This window comes from Schistocerca serialis, chromosome 1 (assembly GCF_023864345.2).
Source record: "Schistocerca serialis cubense isolate TAMUIC-IGC-003099 chromosome 1, iqSchSeri2.2, whole genome shotgun sequence".
NCBI lineage: Eukaryota > Metazoa > Arthropoda > Insecta > Orthoptera > Acrididae > Schistocerca > Schistocerca serialis.
In genome coordinates this window covers 67,653,542-67,670,618 of record NC_064638.1, presented here as the reverse complement: position 1 = coordinate 67,670,618, position 17,077 = coordinate 67,653,542, and the positions used below count along the sequence as shown (strand labels likewise).

The window sequence follows — 17,077 nt, the reverse complement described above, 5'->3', positions numbered from 1 at the left end:
AAGCAGAATATATATTGAGGCAGAATATTTTGAAGAGGAACATATTCACGTTTTTGTACTCTGACAGGAGCATTTTTCTTCTGCTAATAATATGCATATGTTTTTATAAGCTTTACATTATGTGAATTTAATAACAACCTTTTTTTAAAATTGGGGGTAAGATATTGCATTAGTTGCTATGGAAGAAGGTTGTCTTTGGATATTTCATTGATTACATTATCATTATAGGGAAATATACAAAAGAAGCATCTTTATAAAGAATGCAGATCATCTGTATCAGAAAGACTGATTTTTGTATAAATAATTTAAGGAGTAAAGGTAACAAGTCTCTGAACAGTTTATGTGCTGACTCATCAACAGGCATATAAACAAGACCAATAAGGAAATCATCCAGTACGATATGTCGAAACATGCCCTGAAACTTTTTACATAAGAAGAATACACTAAAGGAAAGACCAAGTCAAAATTTTAGCTGCTAAGATGCACAAAAAATATTTTTTCTAAAAGTGTTGAAAATTGCCAAATTTGTAGCTTGCCAGCTGGGAGATATGTGTACCCCTACCGGAACTGTAGCAGACTGTGCATGCTCAACATGGTAGGCACATATGCTTGGTTAATGACATGCCGGTAAACAGATAACAAGACTCGGTGCAATCGTAATTTGTAAAGTGATTTTCAGTTTCCATTGATATCTCCTCTGAAACATTTGTCCAGTTATTGTTCACTCAAATTCACAACTCATTTAATATCCATAATAATTATCAGTTGTTTTTGTGGTAGTATAAGTTTTAACAATGGAGATAAAACTGTGTTAACATTAACTATGTTTAACACTTAATGTCAAGCAGTGTTCAAACCCGGCTTTGCCTCATAAATTCTGACTGAACTGTATAAATGGAAGAAAGACTTACACAAAGTAATAAATATGTGCCAGAATAAAACTCGCAAAACTGTTAAAGAGAAACTGTGTAATAGATTTACTGTACAGTATGGCAGATTCAAGAAATCATACACTATAGGAAGTCACAAAACAACAATGTTTACTTCAAGTAAAGGTGTAGAGGAGATGTCTTTAATTCATAGCCAACATGAACACAAAGCTTGCTATCTGCCGTGTCTAATGCCTATCAGTCAGATTTCGTGAAAGAACTGTGATCAAACCGCACTTTATCATTTCAATGCAAAAAAAAAAGACCAAGTCTGTTGTGCAATCAATTAATGCTATGACACGTTTATATACAACAATGACAGTGATTACTGTTCCTGCAGCTTTATATGCATCTTCAGGGACCTCAAGGCATATTAAGTCTAAAAATAAAATAAAAAACTGTTTAGTGGTAATAATCTTATTATCAGCATATCAAAATCCAGAAAAATACGACAGAAAAAAATTTTTAACATTTCATTTGAAACAGTTTCTAACAAGTTGCAGAAATTAATTCATTGATTTCTTGGACTCTTGATCTGGACTTACTAATACCTTGGTCTTTCAGAGGATGGTGAAACAACTGTTGGTATAATTCACATTCCCCCAAAACAACCAGTAAAGAATATTTTCGATAGTGGAAAGTATTTTTAACGAAAGTGTCGGCTAGTCCATATTCTGACAGCTCTGTGTCATCTGAGGTTTGTCAGGAGAACGGTATTCTTAAATTTCAGTCATTTGCGCATTGTAAGCTCACAGTGGCACATTTTACAAATTGCTTTAAGTATGCTCAGTATACAGTACAATAAACAGGGCAATAGCCAGGACTATTTTGTATTCTACTGCATTTCTATCTAAATAAAACTAATGATTACTGTGACATGCCTGAAAGCATTAATTTTCATTTGATCAAGTGTGCTTGGTGTAAGGAAAATGTCTGTTTTCATCATTCAAATGACATTTCACTTTAATGTGATGACTATGGGGTATAAGCAGGGAGCTGTATCATTGTTACTAATATATACATTATTTAAAAACTGTCATAAGAACTGCGCAACGGGAATTGTTATAAAATGACATATATGTAAGACATGTTTCACGCCAATAAATTAAAGCCACAATTGGTGGATGACATCTTTAATGTGACATCAAATTCTGCCTTGATTTATTTTCCTTTGCTACTCACCTTTGTAAGAAATACATACACAGCAGTGTAGCTGTTCATACAAACTGCATCTACATTAATGACACATGGCATTTTTTTCTATATTTTAGGTGTTTAAAATTTGTTTCTGTCACTCTGAATATTAGCACTACCAGTGCTGTGATCTCTTGTCATGGCCGATCATGCACTAGGCAGGAAGGGCTGTACACACCACTGTCATGAGTGGCTTTCAAGTGACAAAAATGAGTAACTTCATCAGTTTTTAAAAAAAAACTTGCAGTGCATTTCTTTTGTTGTATTCTACTTGCATAAAAATTTCAGGCTGCGTTTAGACATGTCGGATTGGACCATTCCCTTCTGAGTACACTGCTAGCTTTCAGATAAATCCTGCATCAGAGCTATACACTACAGATACATACATGTTCACAAACATTGTTCTTGTAGCCAGATGCATTATAAGCATGTTTAAACACACTTGTTACATTATTTATTTCTCAGTTGACTCACACAACACAAACCATTAATATTGTGTATTAATATTGTGCACCAAGGCATGTATAGCCACAGGGTGATCCTTATTACCAACAAACACTGTCTGCCTGAGTCTGTTCATGCAAATGGACAGTTTGTTGATGATCACCCTGTGACTAAACATGCCTTGGTGCATGGCTAGCACATCTTGGCACAGTGTTACACCGTCCGGGTTATCTGGATACTTCCCACTGACACCAACCTATCAGAACTCCGGAGCTGTACTTCCGCCTCGACTGACTTCTCTGCCCAACCTCTTTGCATTTACATATGTTTGCCTGTGTCTGTATATGTGGAGATGGATGTGTGTGTGTGCGAGTGTATACCTGTCCTTTTTTCCCCCTAAGGTAAGTCTTTCTGCTCCCGGGTTTGGAATGACTCCTTACCCTCTGCCTTAAAACCCACATCCTTTCGTCTTTCCCTCTCCTTCCCTCTTTCCTGATGAAGCAACCATGGGTTGTGAAAGCTTGAATATTTGTGTGTGTGTTTGTGTGTTTTTTATTTTATTGTGTCTATCAACGTACCAGCACTTTCTTGTTTGGTAAATTAAAGCATCTTTGTTTTTTATATATATTTACGCAATTTGTTATAAGATATGCTTAAAATGCCGTGTGTATGAGTCTAACTGATATTTCAGTGTAGTGAAGACTTTTTGAGGGGAAAAGTAAATATTAGGATATACACAAACAATTAAGGGTGTCCTGCTGACATTTTTTTTATCAGTTTGAGTATCCTTCTCACAAAGACAGCTTAGCTCAGTTTCTTCTTCATGTTGCAAGCAGAAAATATTAAGGTTTGATATTGTGCTTATGAACTTTCTTAGTCATAGCACAAATGCACTAATTTTCATTCCTTATTCATTTATGCCAGAAAATGTATGTTAATATCAAGCAGTTCATTTTCTTTCCATTAAAGTTGTGTATTTGCCAGGTCATTTTTGTGGTGTCATGTCAATAACTTGGTGCTTGCATGTTGAGAAAATTTGCTCAAGATGATGTCCTGTCACTGCCTCCTACTGCAGTAGAAGGTTTGAACTCTGCTCATTAACTTTATCCTCATTCATTCCTTTGTTGAGAGATATACCTGTGATTTGACTAAATATTTAAATGAAACCTAGTACACTCTGACTCTAATTTTTTGCACACAGAATATGTCCTGGATGCATTTCAGATTTTTTAATAAAATTTGTCCACCAAATAAAATTCAGTAGAATCTGCTGTAAAGAAATAATTAAAAAAACAGCTTGCTATATAAACTACACACAATTCATGGGGCTCTTCAGTAGCCAAATTGTGTAACTGATAAGAGAGTGTTATTCATTCACCTGTGTTTTGTGTGTACCATGCTGATGACCAAGTTTGGTTATAGATGAGAATTTCTTAGGTAGCACACTGAGTTCCACAGTTTGATAATGGAATTTGTTAATCGGTGTATCACTGACATAGTTTTCCTTAACCTTCAGAACACATCTGTTTTTAATCAGACTATGATAGTGATCTCAATAATATGTCATTTGAGTGCATCATTCATAGGTCCTTAGTGATGTTTTGTGTGCAGAGTTTCAGCAGTTAAAAACTAGATGTACTTTCATCAAATCATAGCTTTAGCTGTGGATCCTGAGTGAAATGTCAGTGTAATTCCATACTTATACACAAATACCACCTGCTGTGCTTTTCTAGTAAATTCTGCCAGTCAGTTTACATTATGAATAAATATTTGTGGCTAGTGTAAGTGTTAATATTGGCATCAATACATTAAAATTCCCAGTATGAACTGGCAGATGAAAATGTTTGAATAATTAAATAAAATCATTGCTGTGGAAATAATTGTAGACTGTTATGAATCCCTCACATTTTTGTTTGCAAATTCATAGTTAGACCTACAGTACTTGTGAAACTACGAAGTTTAAATTCACGATTGGTGGTATGTTTTGCAACAGAGCTGATGAAGTGAAAGAGCATCCCTTCTTTGCTGGCCTGGACTGGCAGCAGGTGTACCTGCAGAAGTATACACCACCACTCATCCCTCCAAGGGGTGAGGTGAATGCAGCTGATGCTTTTGATATTGGCTCCTTTGATGAAGAGGATACAAAAGGAATAAAGGTTTTTGTTAATTTCTTCTTTCCATTTCTGTTTCTTGCAAAATTTATATGTAATAACAAAGCTGCATAAATGTTTCCAGTCTTAATGGGAAAGAATCTGATCTGGTATTTTAGACGATAGAATCTATTTATAAGCTACTGCAGTAACATCAAGTATGGGTGTCCCGCCCATCTCTCTCTCTCTCTCTCTCTCTCTCTCTCTCTCTCTCTTCCCCACTCCCCTTCCCCCTCCTCTCCCTCTCCATCTCCCTCCCCCATGACAAGGGTTTGAGAGGAGGAGTGCTGAAAGGACAGGTCACCAGATCCATCTATCAATTTAATTTAATAGTTTGAGTTATGAATAGAGCTGATATTATCACAGAATTTATTTATTTTAATAGTTTATGAGATGCTCATTAGGACACATTTCTTACAATTTTTGTGAATGTAAGAGTATATTGAAGGAAAGACTAACATTAACTAACTCTGTCTTGATCCTCAGCCTCATAAATGAAAGTTTTTCAGAAGCAGAAAAAGTGATATTGGGAATGAAGTGCTTTAAATCATAAATCTGGCTCAAGGAAAATTAAAAAAACTCTTGATTTCAAGCATTCCAATAGTGAAGCTTGGACCTTATTGAAGAAGCTTGGGACACATCCAACTACCTAGAAAAGAAAAGAAGTAATGACGGCAAATGAAGCTTCAGGACAAATCGTCATCTTGGCAAGATCTCCTGGAGACAAAATGTATTCCAGGCTTGTAAATCAGGAACTCAGAAGAACCAAAGCTTATACCCTAATATACTGACAGCAGTTAGTCCAACCATTGTATCCCACAAAACTGGTACAGGCAACTGAAAGAATATTGACATACTATCTCTGTTTTGTGGCAGTACTACAGGCAGTGTTGAATCAAGCCCAGCCCTAATGAGATAGAATGCACATACTTCATTATCAATAACAGACAGGCCAACTGTCAATTGCATCTCTATTTTAACACAAGTTCTGTAAAATTCAACCCTATTCAAAATTATTTGGGTGTAATACTTGACAGATCCTTGACTTATTGATCATACTTGACTAATACTATAGTGTAAATTAGCACCAGGAATAATATCCTCCAAAAACAGTGTGGACCAGATGGAGATCAACAGAAGGCAGGAAGATTCTGGACTACCTGAAGCTTCTCATTCATGACTATATCCAAACTGCCACACCTGAATGTCTCAAATACAGACATCAGCAATGAAATCTGCTATAGAACTTCCTGGTGAAGAATTTAACAGTTGCCATAAATGAGAATACAAATGAAGTTAAAAACTGGCATTCAGTAGGCTTCGATTTGGCTCCTCGTACATGGAAGACAATGGAATCTGCACAAATCACACAGTATAAAAGGATGTTTTTTTTTCCAAGTGGAATAAGTGCCTGACTATATTGCAGTTGTAGTAATATGCTTCAGACCACCCATCACATTGTGCAGGAATGTATTTTAACATTGTGTACAGACAATACAAAAGACTTCTTGACAATGACCCAAGATGCTACTGGCTGCATTAAGAAATTAAATTTAAAATTGTAAATGTTCTGCCCTTAAACTCTACAGGGGGGTCAGAAACAATCTGAAAAGCTTCCAAGGATGTTTAAGGGTAGATTGTGCTGAGAAATAATTGTTAAGAATAAATTAGATATGTTATGCCATTTCGAAGTTAATTAGCACTGAAGTTAGCTAGCCAGGCCATTGCATGTGCAATTTCAAGCAGCCCACTAGATGTAGTGTTGTTTCTTAAAACCAAACAAGAGAATGATACAGAAATTGGACATGGGCTGGTAGTAAGGATCAAGTCTGAGGCAAAGACAGCAGCCTTGTGCACCATCATCTATGCTATTAGAACAACTGACAATAATTGTATCTTGTGGGCTGCATGAATTTGTGGGTACCATGGCTTGATTGGCTAACTTCAATGCTAATTAATTTGGAAATGTCACAATGCACTGAATTCATTTCTTAAAAGTCATTTCTCAGTACAGTGTACCCTTCAACACCATTACAAGCTTTTCAGACTGTTTCTGACCACTCTGTGTATGTAAGATATTCACACTATATTTTTCTCTGTTTTTTCATTAATGGTGCTGTTTTGTAACTGTAATGTAATGTATAATAATACTGTATGTTCTGCTATATGCTGAAAACATAAATAGTAATAATTGTCACTGAAATGTCAATTAAGTGTCTCGAAAGGGAGACAGAATGGCAGCTCAGAACTAATCTTCAAGACGCAAAGTTCTAAGTACTGACAGTAACACATAAAAGTAGAAACAACTGTCCTAGCATTTTGAACTTTTACTTCCATGCCCAGGGATGGATGTAACTGGACCTCCCTCTCCCTCCCCCCCCATCTCTCTCTCTCTCTCTCTCTCTCTCTCTCTCTCTCTCTCTCTCCCTCTCTCTCTCTCTCTCTGTGTGTGTGTGTGTGTGTGTGTGTGTGTGTGTGTGTGTGTGTTTTCCCTTGTATTATTTATTTATGTTCTGAGCCTTGTAGTATTTATTAATATACTCTTTTACTTTTTATTTTTGATAGTACCCCTCTCTCTCTTTTCCCCTTTTTTGTCTCTCCCTGTTTCTCATATTGATTTCTTTGCAAGCCTTACATGCACTGTTTGTTTCTGAACTTTCTTCCTGTTATTCCATGTTTACTTCTGTCTGTCATTCTATCATCCCTGGAGGGAAGCCACCACAGCACTTATCGGTATGTTATCTTTGTCCTCCTAATCTCTTACCAACCATCCTCACAACAGTTGCTTCCATTTTGACTTGAGATGAGTGATCTGCACCTTTTTTCCAACCCTCACAACCTATCCCTCTTCGGCCATGGGGAAGGAACTAACAGTTCCGAAAACTTGAATAGATATTTCTAGTGATATGTGTCTAGTAGCAAGACTATTGGCTGTCCATTTTGTTTCTGGTAAATTTGGAAGTATGGTTATGTACTTTATCAAATAAGATTATTGTAGCGATGCTTTGAAACTTTAAATTATATTAGGAACACTGTAATAAAAGACTCAATAAAATCTTGTGCTCATAAATTTATGCTTATTTTCTTTCCAATTAAAGCTCACGGAGGCAGACCAGGATCTCTACAAAAACTTTCCTTTAGTAATCTCAGAACGATGGCAAGCTGAAGTTGCAGAAACAGTTTTTGAGACAATCAATGCTGAAGCAGATAAGATGGAACAGAAAAAGAAAGCCAAACAAAAACTTAAGTTTGACACTGATGAAAAAGGTAAACTATTAGCCTGAGATAAATAAGACATAGTTTTCTGTTCAATGCAGCTGTTGATAGCAAGTACAGGGAAACTTGGGACATAAGAAGTGTTATAAACAATGTTACATTCACACACTGTGCTTTTATAAACACATTGATCCTTTCTTGAAAATTGTTTTCTTTGGCTCATTGATGTTTGCTTTCAAATATTTCAGAATCTGACTGCATTCTGCATGGATACATAAAGAAACTGGGAGGACCTTTTGCATCAGCATGGCAAACTCGTTATGCCAAACTCTATCCAAATAGGTTGGAGCTTCATCCAGAGTCTGGAAGTACAAAGCCTGAGCTTGTTTTTATGGATCAAATAGAAGATGTTAGTGCTGACTTAGTTCATGTGAAAAATGAACAGTGTATTGTGGTACGGACTAGAGATGGAAAAATTGTCCTCACTAATCCGGTAAGATGGTAACTTCATTTGATGTCCCTTATTAGTAGCAATAATTTTCATATGATAATACTAAGGATTTGTGAGTCTCATACCTCTTTAACATACAGTGTTAGATTCAGTTGTGGTTGTGGAAACTGATGAATTATGATATATCATTAAGTATGGTAACTCTGATAAGGAAAGCTATGGGGGTGGTTTGAAAAGTTCTTGGAATCACCACGAGAGGTCAGCACTAGCGCAACGAGTTGTTCACTGTTGCCTGTAAACATGTGCCATGTCAGTGATCATGGAAGAGAGCTGTGGCAGTGACATGACTCTGTTGTTGTTCTCGTGTTTGTGATTTGTGAAGATGGGAAAAATCGAGATTCGACCAGTGATTAAGTACTTCATAAAGAAATGTATGAAAGCAAAGGCTATTCATGCTGATTTCCAGAAAACACTGGGGGACTCTCCTCTTTCATATTCAACTGTTGCCAAGTGGACAAATAAATTTAAATTTGGTTGGGAGAGCTTAGATGATGATCTGCACAGTGGTTGGCTGAGATGTGTCACTACTCCAGAAATCATTACAAAAGTGCACAAAATGGTCGTGGAGGTCCGCTGATTGAAAATGCGTGAAATTGCTCACACTGGCCGGATGTCATCTAAAAAGGTATATTACATTTTAATTAAAGAATTAGAAATGAAAAAAATATCTGCAAGATGGGTGCCTTGACTCACTCTGGATCAAAAACGCATGAGAACAGACATATTGGAACAATGTTTGGCCAGTTTTAGGAGAAACGAACAAAATTTTTTGTGCCAGTTTGTGACCACTGGTGAAACTTGGGTGCAATACTATACCCCAGAGACAAAACAACAATCAAAACAATGGAAACAGCTGATTCTCCACCACCAAAGAAAACAAAGGCAATTCCTTTGGCGGGAAAGGTCATGGCATCACCGTTCTGGGATGCGAAGGGGCTTCTGTTTGTAGATTATCTCCCCACTAGACAAACAATTACTGGAGAATACTATGCTAACTTCCTGTACAAATTGCGACAAAAGATACGTGAAAAAAGGCCAGGTTTAGCAAGGCAAAAAGTCGTTTTTCATCAAGACAATTCGCGACTGCACATATGTGCTGTCGCCATGGCAAAATTACATGAACTAAGGTATGAACTGTTGCCATACCCACCTTATTCACCTGATATGGCTCCATCAGACTTCCATCTCATCCCAAAACTGAAAATTTTTTTTGATGGGTGAAGATTCAGTTCAAATGAAGAACTGATGGCTGGAGTTGGCAACCACTTTGCAGGCCTGGAGGAAATGTACTTTTGAAATGGGATCAAGGCACTGGAACATGGTTGAACCAAGTGCATTAATCTACAAGGAGACTACATTGAAAAATAAAAATAAGTTTCAGTGATGTAAGTACTTTTTTTCTATTTCATTCCAAGAACTTTTCAAAGCACCCTCTCATATTCAGATTTGAACATAAGTCCATATGTCTAAGCTCGATTAAGAAACTGTCTGATGGAGACAGCCTTGCAAAGGAACTGGAACACCTGCAACAGTGTTAAAATATAATGGATATTCTGCACATCAGATCAGCACAGCTTTAAAAAAGAAGGAACTGACAACCCACAAGATGAAGAGGAGAAGGAGCGGTTCAAGTTCAGGGCATTCCTCACATACATTGGTGATATTCTGTTGAAATTAGACAGATGAATCTTAAATAAACATCATGTCTAATCTGCTTGTCCACAAAGACTTGTACTTCTTTTTGTTTGGCAAAGGACGATCTGGGATGGAAGGCTGGAATCAACAGAGTATCTTGCCAGTGTGGCAAAGCCTACATTAGTCAGACAATGCACACAGTGCATGAAAGATGGGATGAACATGTTTGCCACACTCACCTTTTGCAGCCAAGTAAGTCAGCCTTAGCTGAGCATTGTGTCTCCACAGGACATTCCATGGATCATTCTGCCTAGGGGAATCTTGGCCTCAACAAGATCCTTCTGGGATTCAATTATTAAGGAATCACACAAGATCTTCCTAATTGTGATGGTGGCTTTCAACTGGATAATATGTGGGACCTGGTGATTTCTTTAATTTCTTCAGAAAAAACATTTTATGACCTATGAAATGTCTAGTGACATTTAATTCTGTTAATTTTGTCATCTCAATTTTAACTCAATGAGTGCATGTTCTGACAGAGAGTGTGCTTGAATAGTATCACACTAAGCATGCGCCTGCATCTCATAGATGGAGCAATATTTGAAGACGTTGGAAAACTTGACAGAGGTCACTCATGTAGCAGCTGCCTTTGCATATGGGTTTTCATGCCAATTTTTTTGTGCAATTTCCAGTGCAAAACACTCAAGAAGACAATGTTATCTGGCAACAATCCCAAAACTTCATGGAATAAGTTAGCTGCTGTTTCCAAGCAGATGGAAACCACCCTGACTCCTGTCAACTGATTGGAAGCTGCTGTGAATTGGTGTGTTGGACAAATTACTGATAGTCATGTATCAGGGACAGATACCAAGACACCTCAAGTACTATCCCCTTCTGTGGATATCATCAATTCATCAGAAAATACGGGACTTTTCCCTATTTGACTACTAGATTGTGAATGGCAAGCTAGGAGTAGATGTAATGGTCCTGTACAGATTAGCCAGAGACCAGGGAGGACTGATGGCTCTAAATTCATCCCCCTTACCACCAGCTTCGGGGTGCAGTCTGCAACTAAATTGAAATTGGGCCAGTGCAACAGTATGAAGCTTCATCTCTAGTGGACCCTACTGTGCTCCATGTCAGGAGAAAGTAAATGCTTTTCTGATAACCATCAGCAGTTCAAAAAATGTTAAACAATGATACCATGTATCAGACTATTCACAGAGAGTTTATGCCATGAGGCCTCATTCAACATGTTTAAGAAGCTGTTCTGGGGGCCATTGATAGAATGGGATGCAGCCAATTGCAGATTGTGGTGCACAAAAGATGCCTGTTGCCTCAGCTCAAAGGTCAATAATTGATGGATGGAGGACAAGTCTGAGAAGACCATCTTTGTTCCTGGAATTTTAAGGAAGCCTTCAATCTGCAGTACATTCCCCGGAATTGATCATGGCTCTCTGGTTCTGTGCTTTAATCAGAGACTTAAATCAGAGACTTTGAAGATTCTCTGACAAGGTAGGCTGCATCTTGCTGGACTGCACCATAGAGATGAGAACTGTAGAGTGCCACTAAATGTCTCAGGAGTGCACTACAACCAAATACCTATCACCAGGTATCTGATTGTGTGCAACAACCAGATACCTATCACCAGGTATCTGATTGTGTGCGGGGTGCACACAAGAGATATAAAGGAACTCTCCATCCAGATCCAGTCCATCCTTGATCTTACTATTTTGAAAAATTGTGTGTTAGTAATGGAATTTTTAGCTAACATGCCTCACAAGTATCTCCTGTGATTTTGTTCATGCCATCTTTTCTCATTATCTTGAGAATAAATAAGAGAGGCTGATCAGATTGATCATAAATTTAAGTTGAAATTCTTAAAAATGTTGTTTTATGTATCTTATGTTAGTTGTCCATTAGTAATCATTTTGTTACTTCCTGGAAAAGTGCAAATTTATGGCAGACTAGGACTTGAACCTGTGGCTCATTTTTATTGTTGGCACAGACTTTATAGGAGAATAACCCTGCTCGCAGAAATGATTTCAGGATGCAAAGTTTTGCTATGTACTTTATTAAATGAGGTGTCGCAGGCTATTTGTTTCAGTTTAACACATTTTATTAATAATCTTTTCTGAGAACTTCCCTAGACGCTCATGCGTTGGACCTCTCTGACGTGTCTTCCCCCATGACAAGAACTGCCGTAAGGCAGAACACAAAGTTAAGTTTTTTTTGAGAATTGTTTTGAGTTGACATGAGGTTCAGAATATAAGACAATTTGAACATGCTCAACACAATACTAAAAGTCCACAAAAGATATCGTATCAAAGATAGTAATTGCAATGTTAACAAAAGTAGTTCATTCATATTGTACAGTTTTTTTGACATTTTGTAAATATTTCAATATTCAGTAATAGTAATACTAATAGAAAATGTAATTTTAACAGTGAAAATTCCCAGAAGATTAACTATACAAAATAAATGTTGTTGCTGTTGTTTTTGTTTTGATCTTCAGTCCAGTGACTGGTTTGATGCAGCTCTCCATGCTGCTCTATCCTGTGCAGGCTTCTTCATCTTCCAGTACCTACTGCAACCTACATCCTTGTGAATCTGCTTAGTGTATTCATCTCTTGGTCTCCCTCTATAATTTTTACCTTCCACGCTGCCCTCCAAACTATTTATAGTCCGCATTTCATTTCCATACATGGCCACACTCCATACAAATACATTCAGAAATGGCTTCCTGATGCTTAAATCTATACTCAATGTTAACAAATTTCTCTTCTTCAGAAATGCTCTCCTTGCCATTGCCAGTCTACATTTTATATCCTCTCTACTTCAACCATCACCAGTTATTTTGCTCCCCAAATAGCAAAACTCATTTACTACTTTAAGCGTCTCATTTCGTAATCTAATACATTTTGCATCACCCAATTTAATTCTGCTGCATTCCATTACCCTTGTTTTGCTTTTGTTGATTTTCATCTTATATCCTCGTTTCAAGACACTGTCCATTCCGTTCAGCTGCTCTTCCAGGTCCTTTCCTGTCTCTGACAGAATTACAATGTCATCGGCGAACCTCAAAGTTTTTATTGCTTCTCCATGGATTTTAATTCCTACTCCCAAATTTTTCTTATGTTTCCTTTACTGCTTCCTCAAGATTCAGATTGAACAACATCGGGGACAGGCTACAAACCTGTCTCACTCCCTTCCCGACCACTGCTTCCCTTTCATGCCTCTCAACTCTTATAGCTGCCATCTGGTTTCTGTACAAATTGTAAATAGCCTTTCGCTCCCTGTATTTTACCCCTGCCATCTTCAGAATTTGAAAGAGGGTATTCCAGTTAATGTTGTCAAAAGCTTTCTGTAAGTCTACAAATGCTAGAAACGTAGGTTTGCCTTTTCTTAATCTTTCTTCTAAGATACGTCGTAAGGTTAGTATTGCCTCACATGTTCCAACATTTCTACGGAATCCAAACTGATCTTCCCCGAGGTTCGCTTCTACCAGTTTTTCCATTCGTCTGTAAAGAATTCGCGTTAGTATTTTGCAGCTGTGACTTACTAGACTGATAGTTCGGTAATTTTCACATCTGTCAACACCTGCTTTCTTTGGGATTGGAATTATTATATTCTTCTTGAAGTCTGTGGGTATTTCGCCTGTCTCATACATCTTGCTCACCAGATGGTAGAGTTTTTTCATGACTGGCTCTCCCAAGGCCATCAGTAGTTCTAATGGAATGTTGTCTACTCCCGGGGCCTTGTTTCGACTCAGGTCTTTCAGTGCTCTGTCAAACTCTTCACGCAGTATCGTGTCTCCCATTTCATCTTCATCTACATCCTCTTCCATTTCCATAATATTGTCCTCAAGTACATCGCCCTTGTATAAACCCTCTATATACTCCTTCCACTTTCTGCCTTCTCTTCTTTGCTTAGAACTGGATTGCCATCTGAGCTCTTGATATTCGTACAAGTGGTTCTCTTTTCTCCAAAGGTCTCTTTAATTTTCCTGTAGGCAGTATCTTTCATACCCCTGGTGAGATATGCCTCTACATCCTTACATTTGTCCTCTAACCATCCCTGCTTAGCCATTTTGCACTTCCTGTCGATCTCATTTTTCAGACGTTTGTATTCCTTTTTGCCTGCTTCATTTACTGCATTTTTTTATTTTCTCCTTTCATCAATTAAATTCAAATATCTTCTGTTACCCAAGGATTTCTACTAGCCCTCGTCTTTTTACCTACTTGATCCTCTGTTGCCTTCATCTCTCAAAGCAACCCATTCTTCTTCTACTGTATTTCTATCCCCCATTCCTGTCAATTGATCCCATATTTTCTCCCTGAAACTCTCTACAACCTCTGGTTCTGTCAGTTTATCCAGACCTCATCTCCTTAAATTCCCACCTTTTTGCAGCTCATTCAGTTTTAATCTACAGTTCATAACCAATAGATTGTGATCAGAGTCCACATCTGCCTCTGGAAATGTCTTACAATTTAAAGCCTGGTTCCTAAATCTCTTGTCTTACCATTATATAATCTATCTGAAACCATCTAGTATCTCCAGGCCTCTTCCATGTATGCAACCTTCTTTTATGATTCTTTAACCAAGTGTTACCTTTGATTAAGTTATGGTGTGTGCAAAATTCTACCAGGCAGCTTCCTCTTTCATTTCTTACCCCCATTCCATATTCACCTACTACGTTTCCTTCTTTTCCTTTTCCTACTATCAAATTCCAGTCACCCACGACTATCAAATTTTCATCTCCCTTCACTATCTGAATAATTTCTTTCATCTCATCATACACTTCATCAATCTCTTCGTCATCCGCGGAGCTAGTTGGCATACAAACTTGTACTACTGTGGTAGGTGTGGGCTTCGTGTACTTCAGTATATCTAGTGATCTGTAGATTTTCACTGTGCAAAGGTGTTTTAGTGATTTTTTTTGTGTATATATGGGTGTGTAACGTGTGTGTATATGAGTCACTGAACAATAAGTGTGAGTGTAGTTGTGCTGTTAATAACACATCGTAAGATCACATGAGGCTACATACAACATACTCATTACAGCTTCATTCCACAGGAAAATATTCTTATTTTTGATGTTGTTAAGGCTTTCTAAAGTGCCTGCGACATAAATCACTTTGGAATGTCTGCATAAATGTAAAATAAATTAGTAACAGCTCAATGTGAAGCACCTTAGTCTTTTACTTATAGAAATATCCTTTCACAAGAATAATAATATTTTTGTAGGTTCATGTTAGAAACACCTTTTCCACGGTACATTTATTATTAATTCAAAGCTGAACACTTTCTTAACTATGAAAAATCTCATCACTTGAACTGAAGACAGCTTTGAAGCAGCAATGACAAGAATTTGTTTTGATATCGATAGCACTCTTTGAAAAGTGACTGAAATTAACTTGACTTTGATCTGTTTGTTCAAGAAATTGATTGTAACTCATCCCCTTTTGGGTTTACACCACATAATATTGGAGTAATTTAAAAAAGAATCTGCTGTGTTGTAAATGGCAGGCAACAATACTAATTACGATTTGTGCTGTACCACATATTATTAATCTCTGGAAAATTGTACAGTTAATTTTTCATACCTTTAGGGATGTTAATGCTACTGAAATAAGTGATTTGGTTATCAATAACAACATATATTTACTAGAGATGCATTACAAGATATGTACGTCTTCATTCAATTCTTTCTTGTAGGAAAATCCACACCGGAGTAAAAAGATTATGAAAATCTGTTTCTGTTGTTTTCATTGTGCTTTGTATCTTTACTACAAAACATAGACTATAATGAAATACTGGTACTGCTTTTCATATACACCAGAGTGAGGTAATTAATATTTTAAAATATTATCTGGTACACAGAATAACAATTAGTTTTATTACGTATACATTTCATGTCAACCAAAAACAAATGTTTCTCATCCTCAGAGGACCAGTTCAGTGTGAAAGTGCAGATATGACAAAAGGGAAAAACATGAAGCTGAAACAAGCTCAAAGAGTACCAGAGGTTTTGGGACACAAAAGTGAATACCGATGATTTCATTTGTGAAAGTGCAGATATGACAAAAGGGAAAAACATGAAGCTGAAACAAGCTCTGAAAGAGTACCAGAGGTTTTTGGACACAAAAGTGAATACGGATGATGTCATTTGTGCAGTTGGACAACAGTTCTCTATAGTGGACAGCAGAGTGACCACATGGTGGTCTAGCCGATTACTGGTGGCTGGACTGCCTGTGCCACATGGGAGCCCAGCAAAGTAGGATACAATGCCCTGCAACATCTCTCTCTACCAGTTGCTGCCTACATGGTGGCGGGGCACAGCAGTCAGCAAACAGCCAGCTTGTGGCAGCACCAGTGGCTGCCCTAATCTAATAGTATCCTTAACAATTAATTCCCAATGATGAACAGTGAAACTGGTGGCGTGACAGGTTGCACCCCCTGGCGACCTAGTGTAATAGAGGCCTTATGTACTGAACACTGACACTGAAATGCAGTTAACATCTGAGCTTGTCCCCCACATGTCCTATTGGGGACAGATCTGGGAATGTGCTGGCCATGAGAGTACCTCAGTATCACACAGGCAATACATAGTGCCAAATGCTATGAGTGGGTGAGCATTGTCCTATTGAAAAGTATTAGCATAATAGGTCACATGAAGATGTTGGATGTCCGTGACATGCAATTGTGTCATCAGAGTTCTCTCTGTCACCACCAGCCTTGAACTGAAGTCATACCCCATGACTCCTCACACCATGATGTCAGGAATGACACCACTATGCCTCTCTAAAACTTTCGAAGAATGGGACCACTCTCCAGATCACCACCACACTCACTAATGATGGTTGTCCAAGGTAGTGCAGAGCCATAATTCATTGCTGAACACAATATGATACCAATCATCAGCAGTCTCTGTTTCCTGGTAGTGGCACCACACTAAACACACCCATGTGGTGTTAACAGCTACCTATCCAGGGGAT

General features: G+C 37.7%; 1 protein-coding gene across 1 annotated transcript in view; it reads left to right on the top strand.

Moving 5' to 3' along the window:
- Positions 1 to 17,077, top strand: part of LOC126469052 (G protein-coupled receptor kinase 1) — a 388,775-nt gene that overhangs the window by 359,058 nt on the left and 12,640 nt on the right. Inside the window, exons 13-15 of the mRNA XM_050096672.1 lie at positions 4,561 to 4,723; positions 7,816 to 7,984; positions 8,182 to 8,426. Of these exons, the coding sequence (XP_049952629.1) occupies positions 4,561 to 4,723; positions 7,816 to 7,984; positions 8,182 to 8,426 (577 nt within the window). The remainder of the gene's footprint in view (positions 1 to 4,560; positions 4,724 to 7,815; positions 7,985 to 8,181; positions 8,427 to 17,077) is intronic.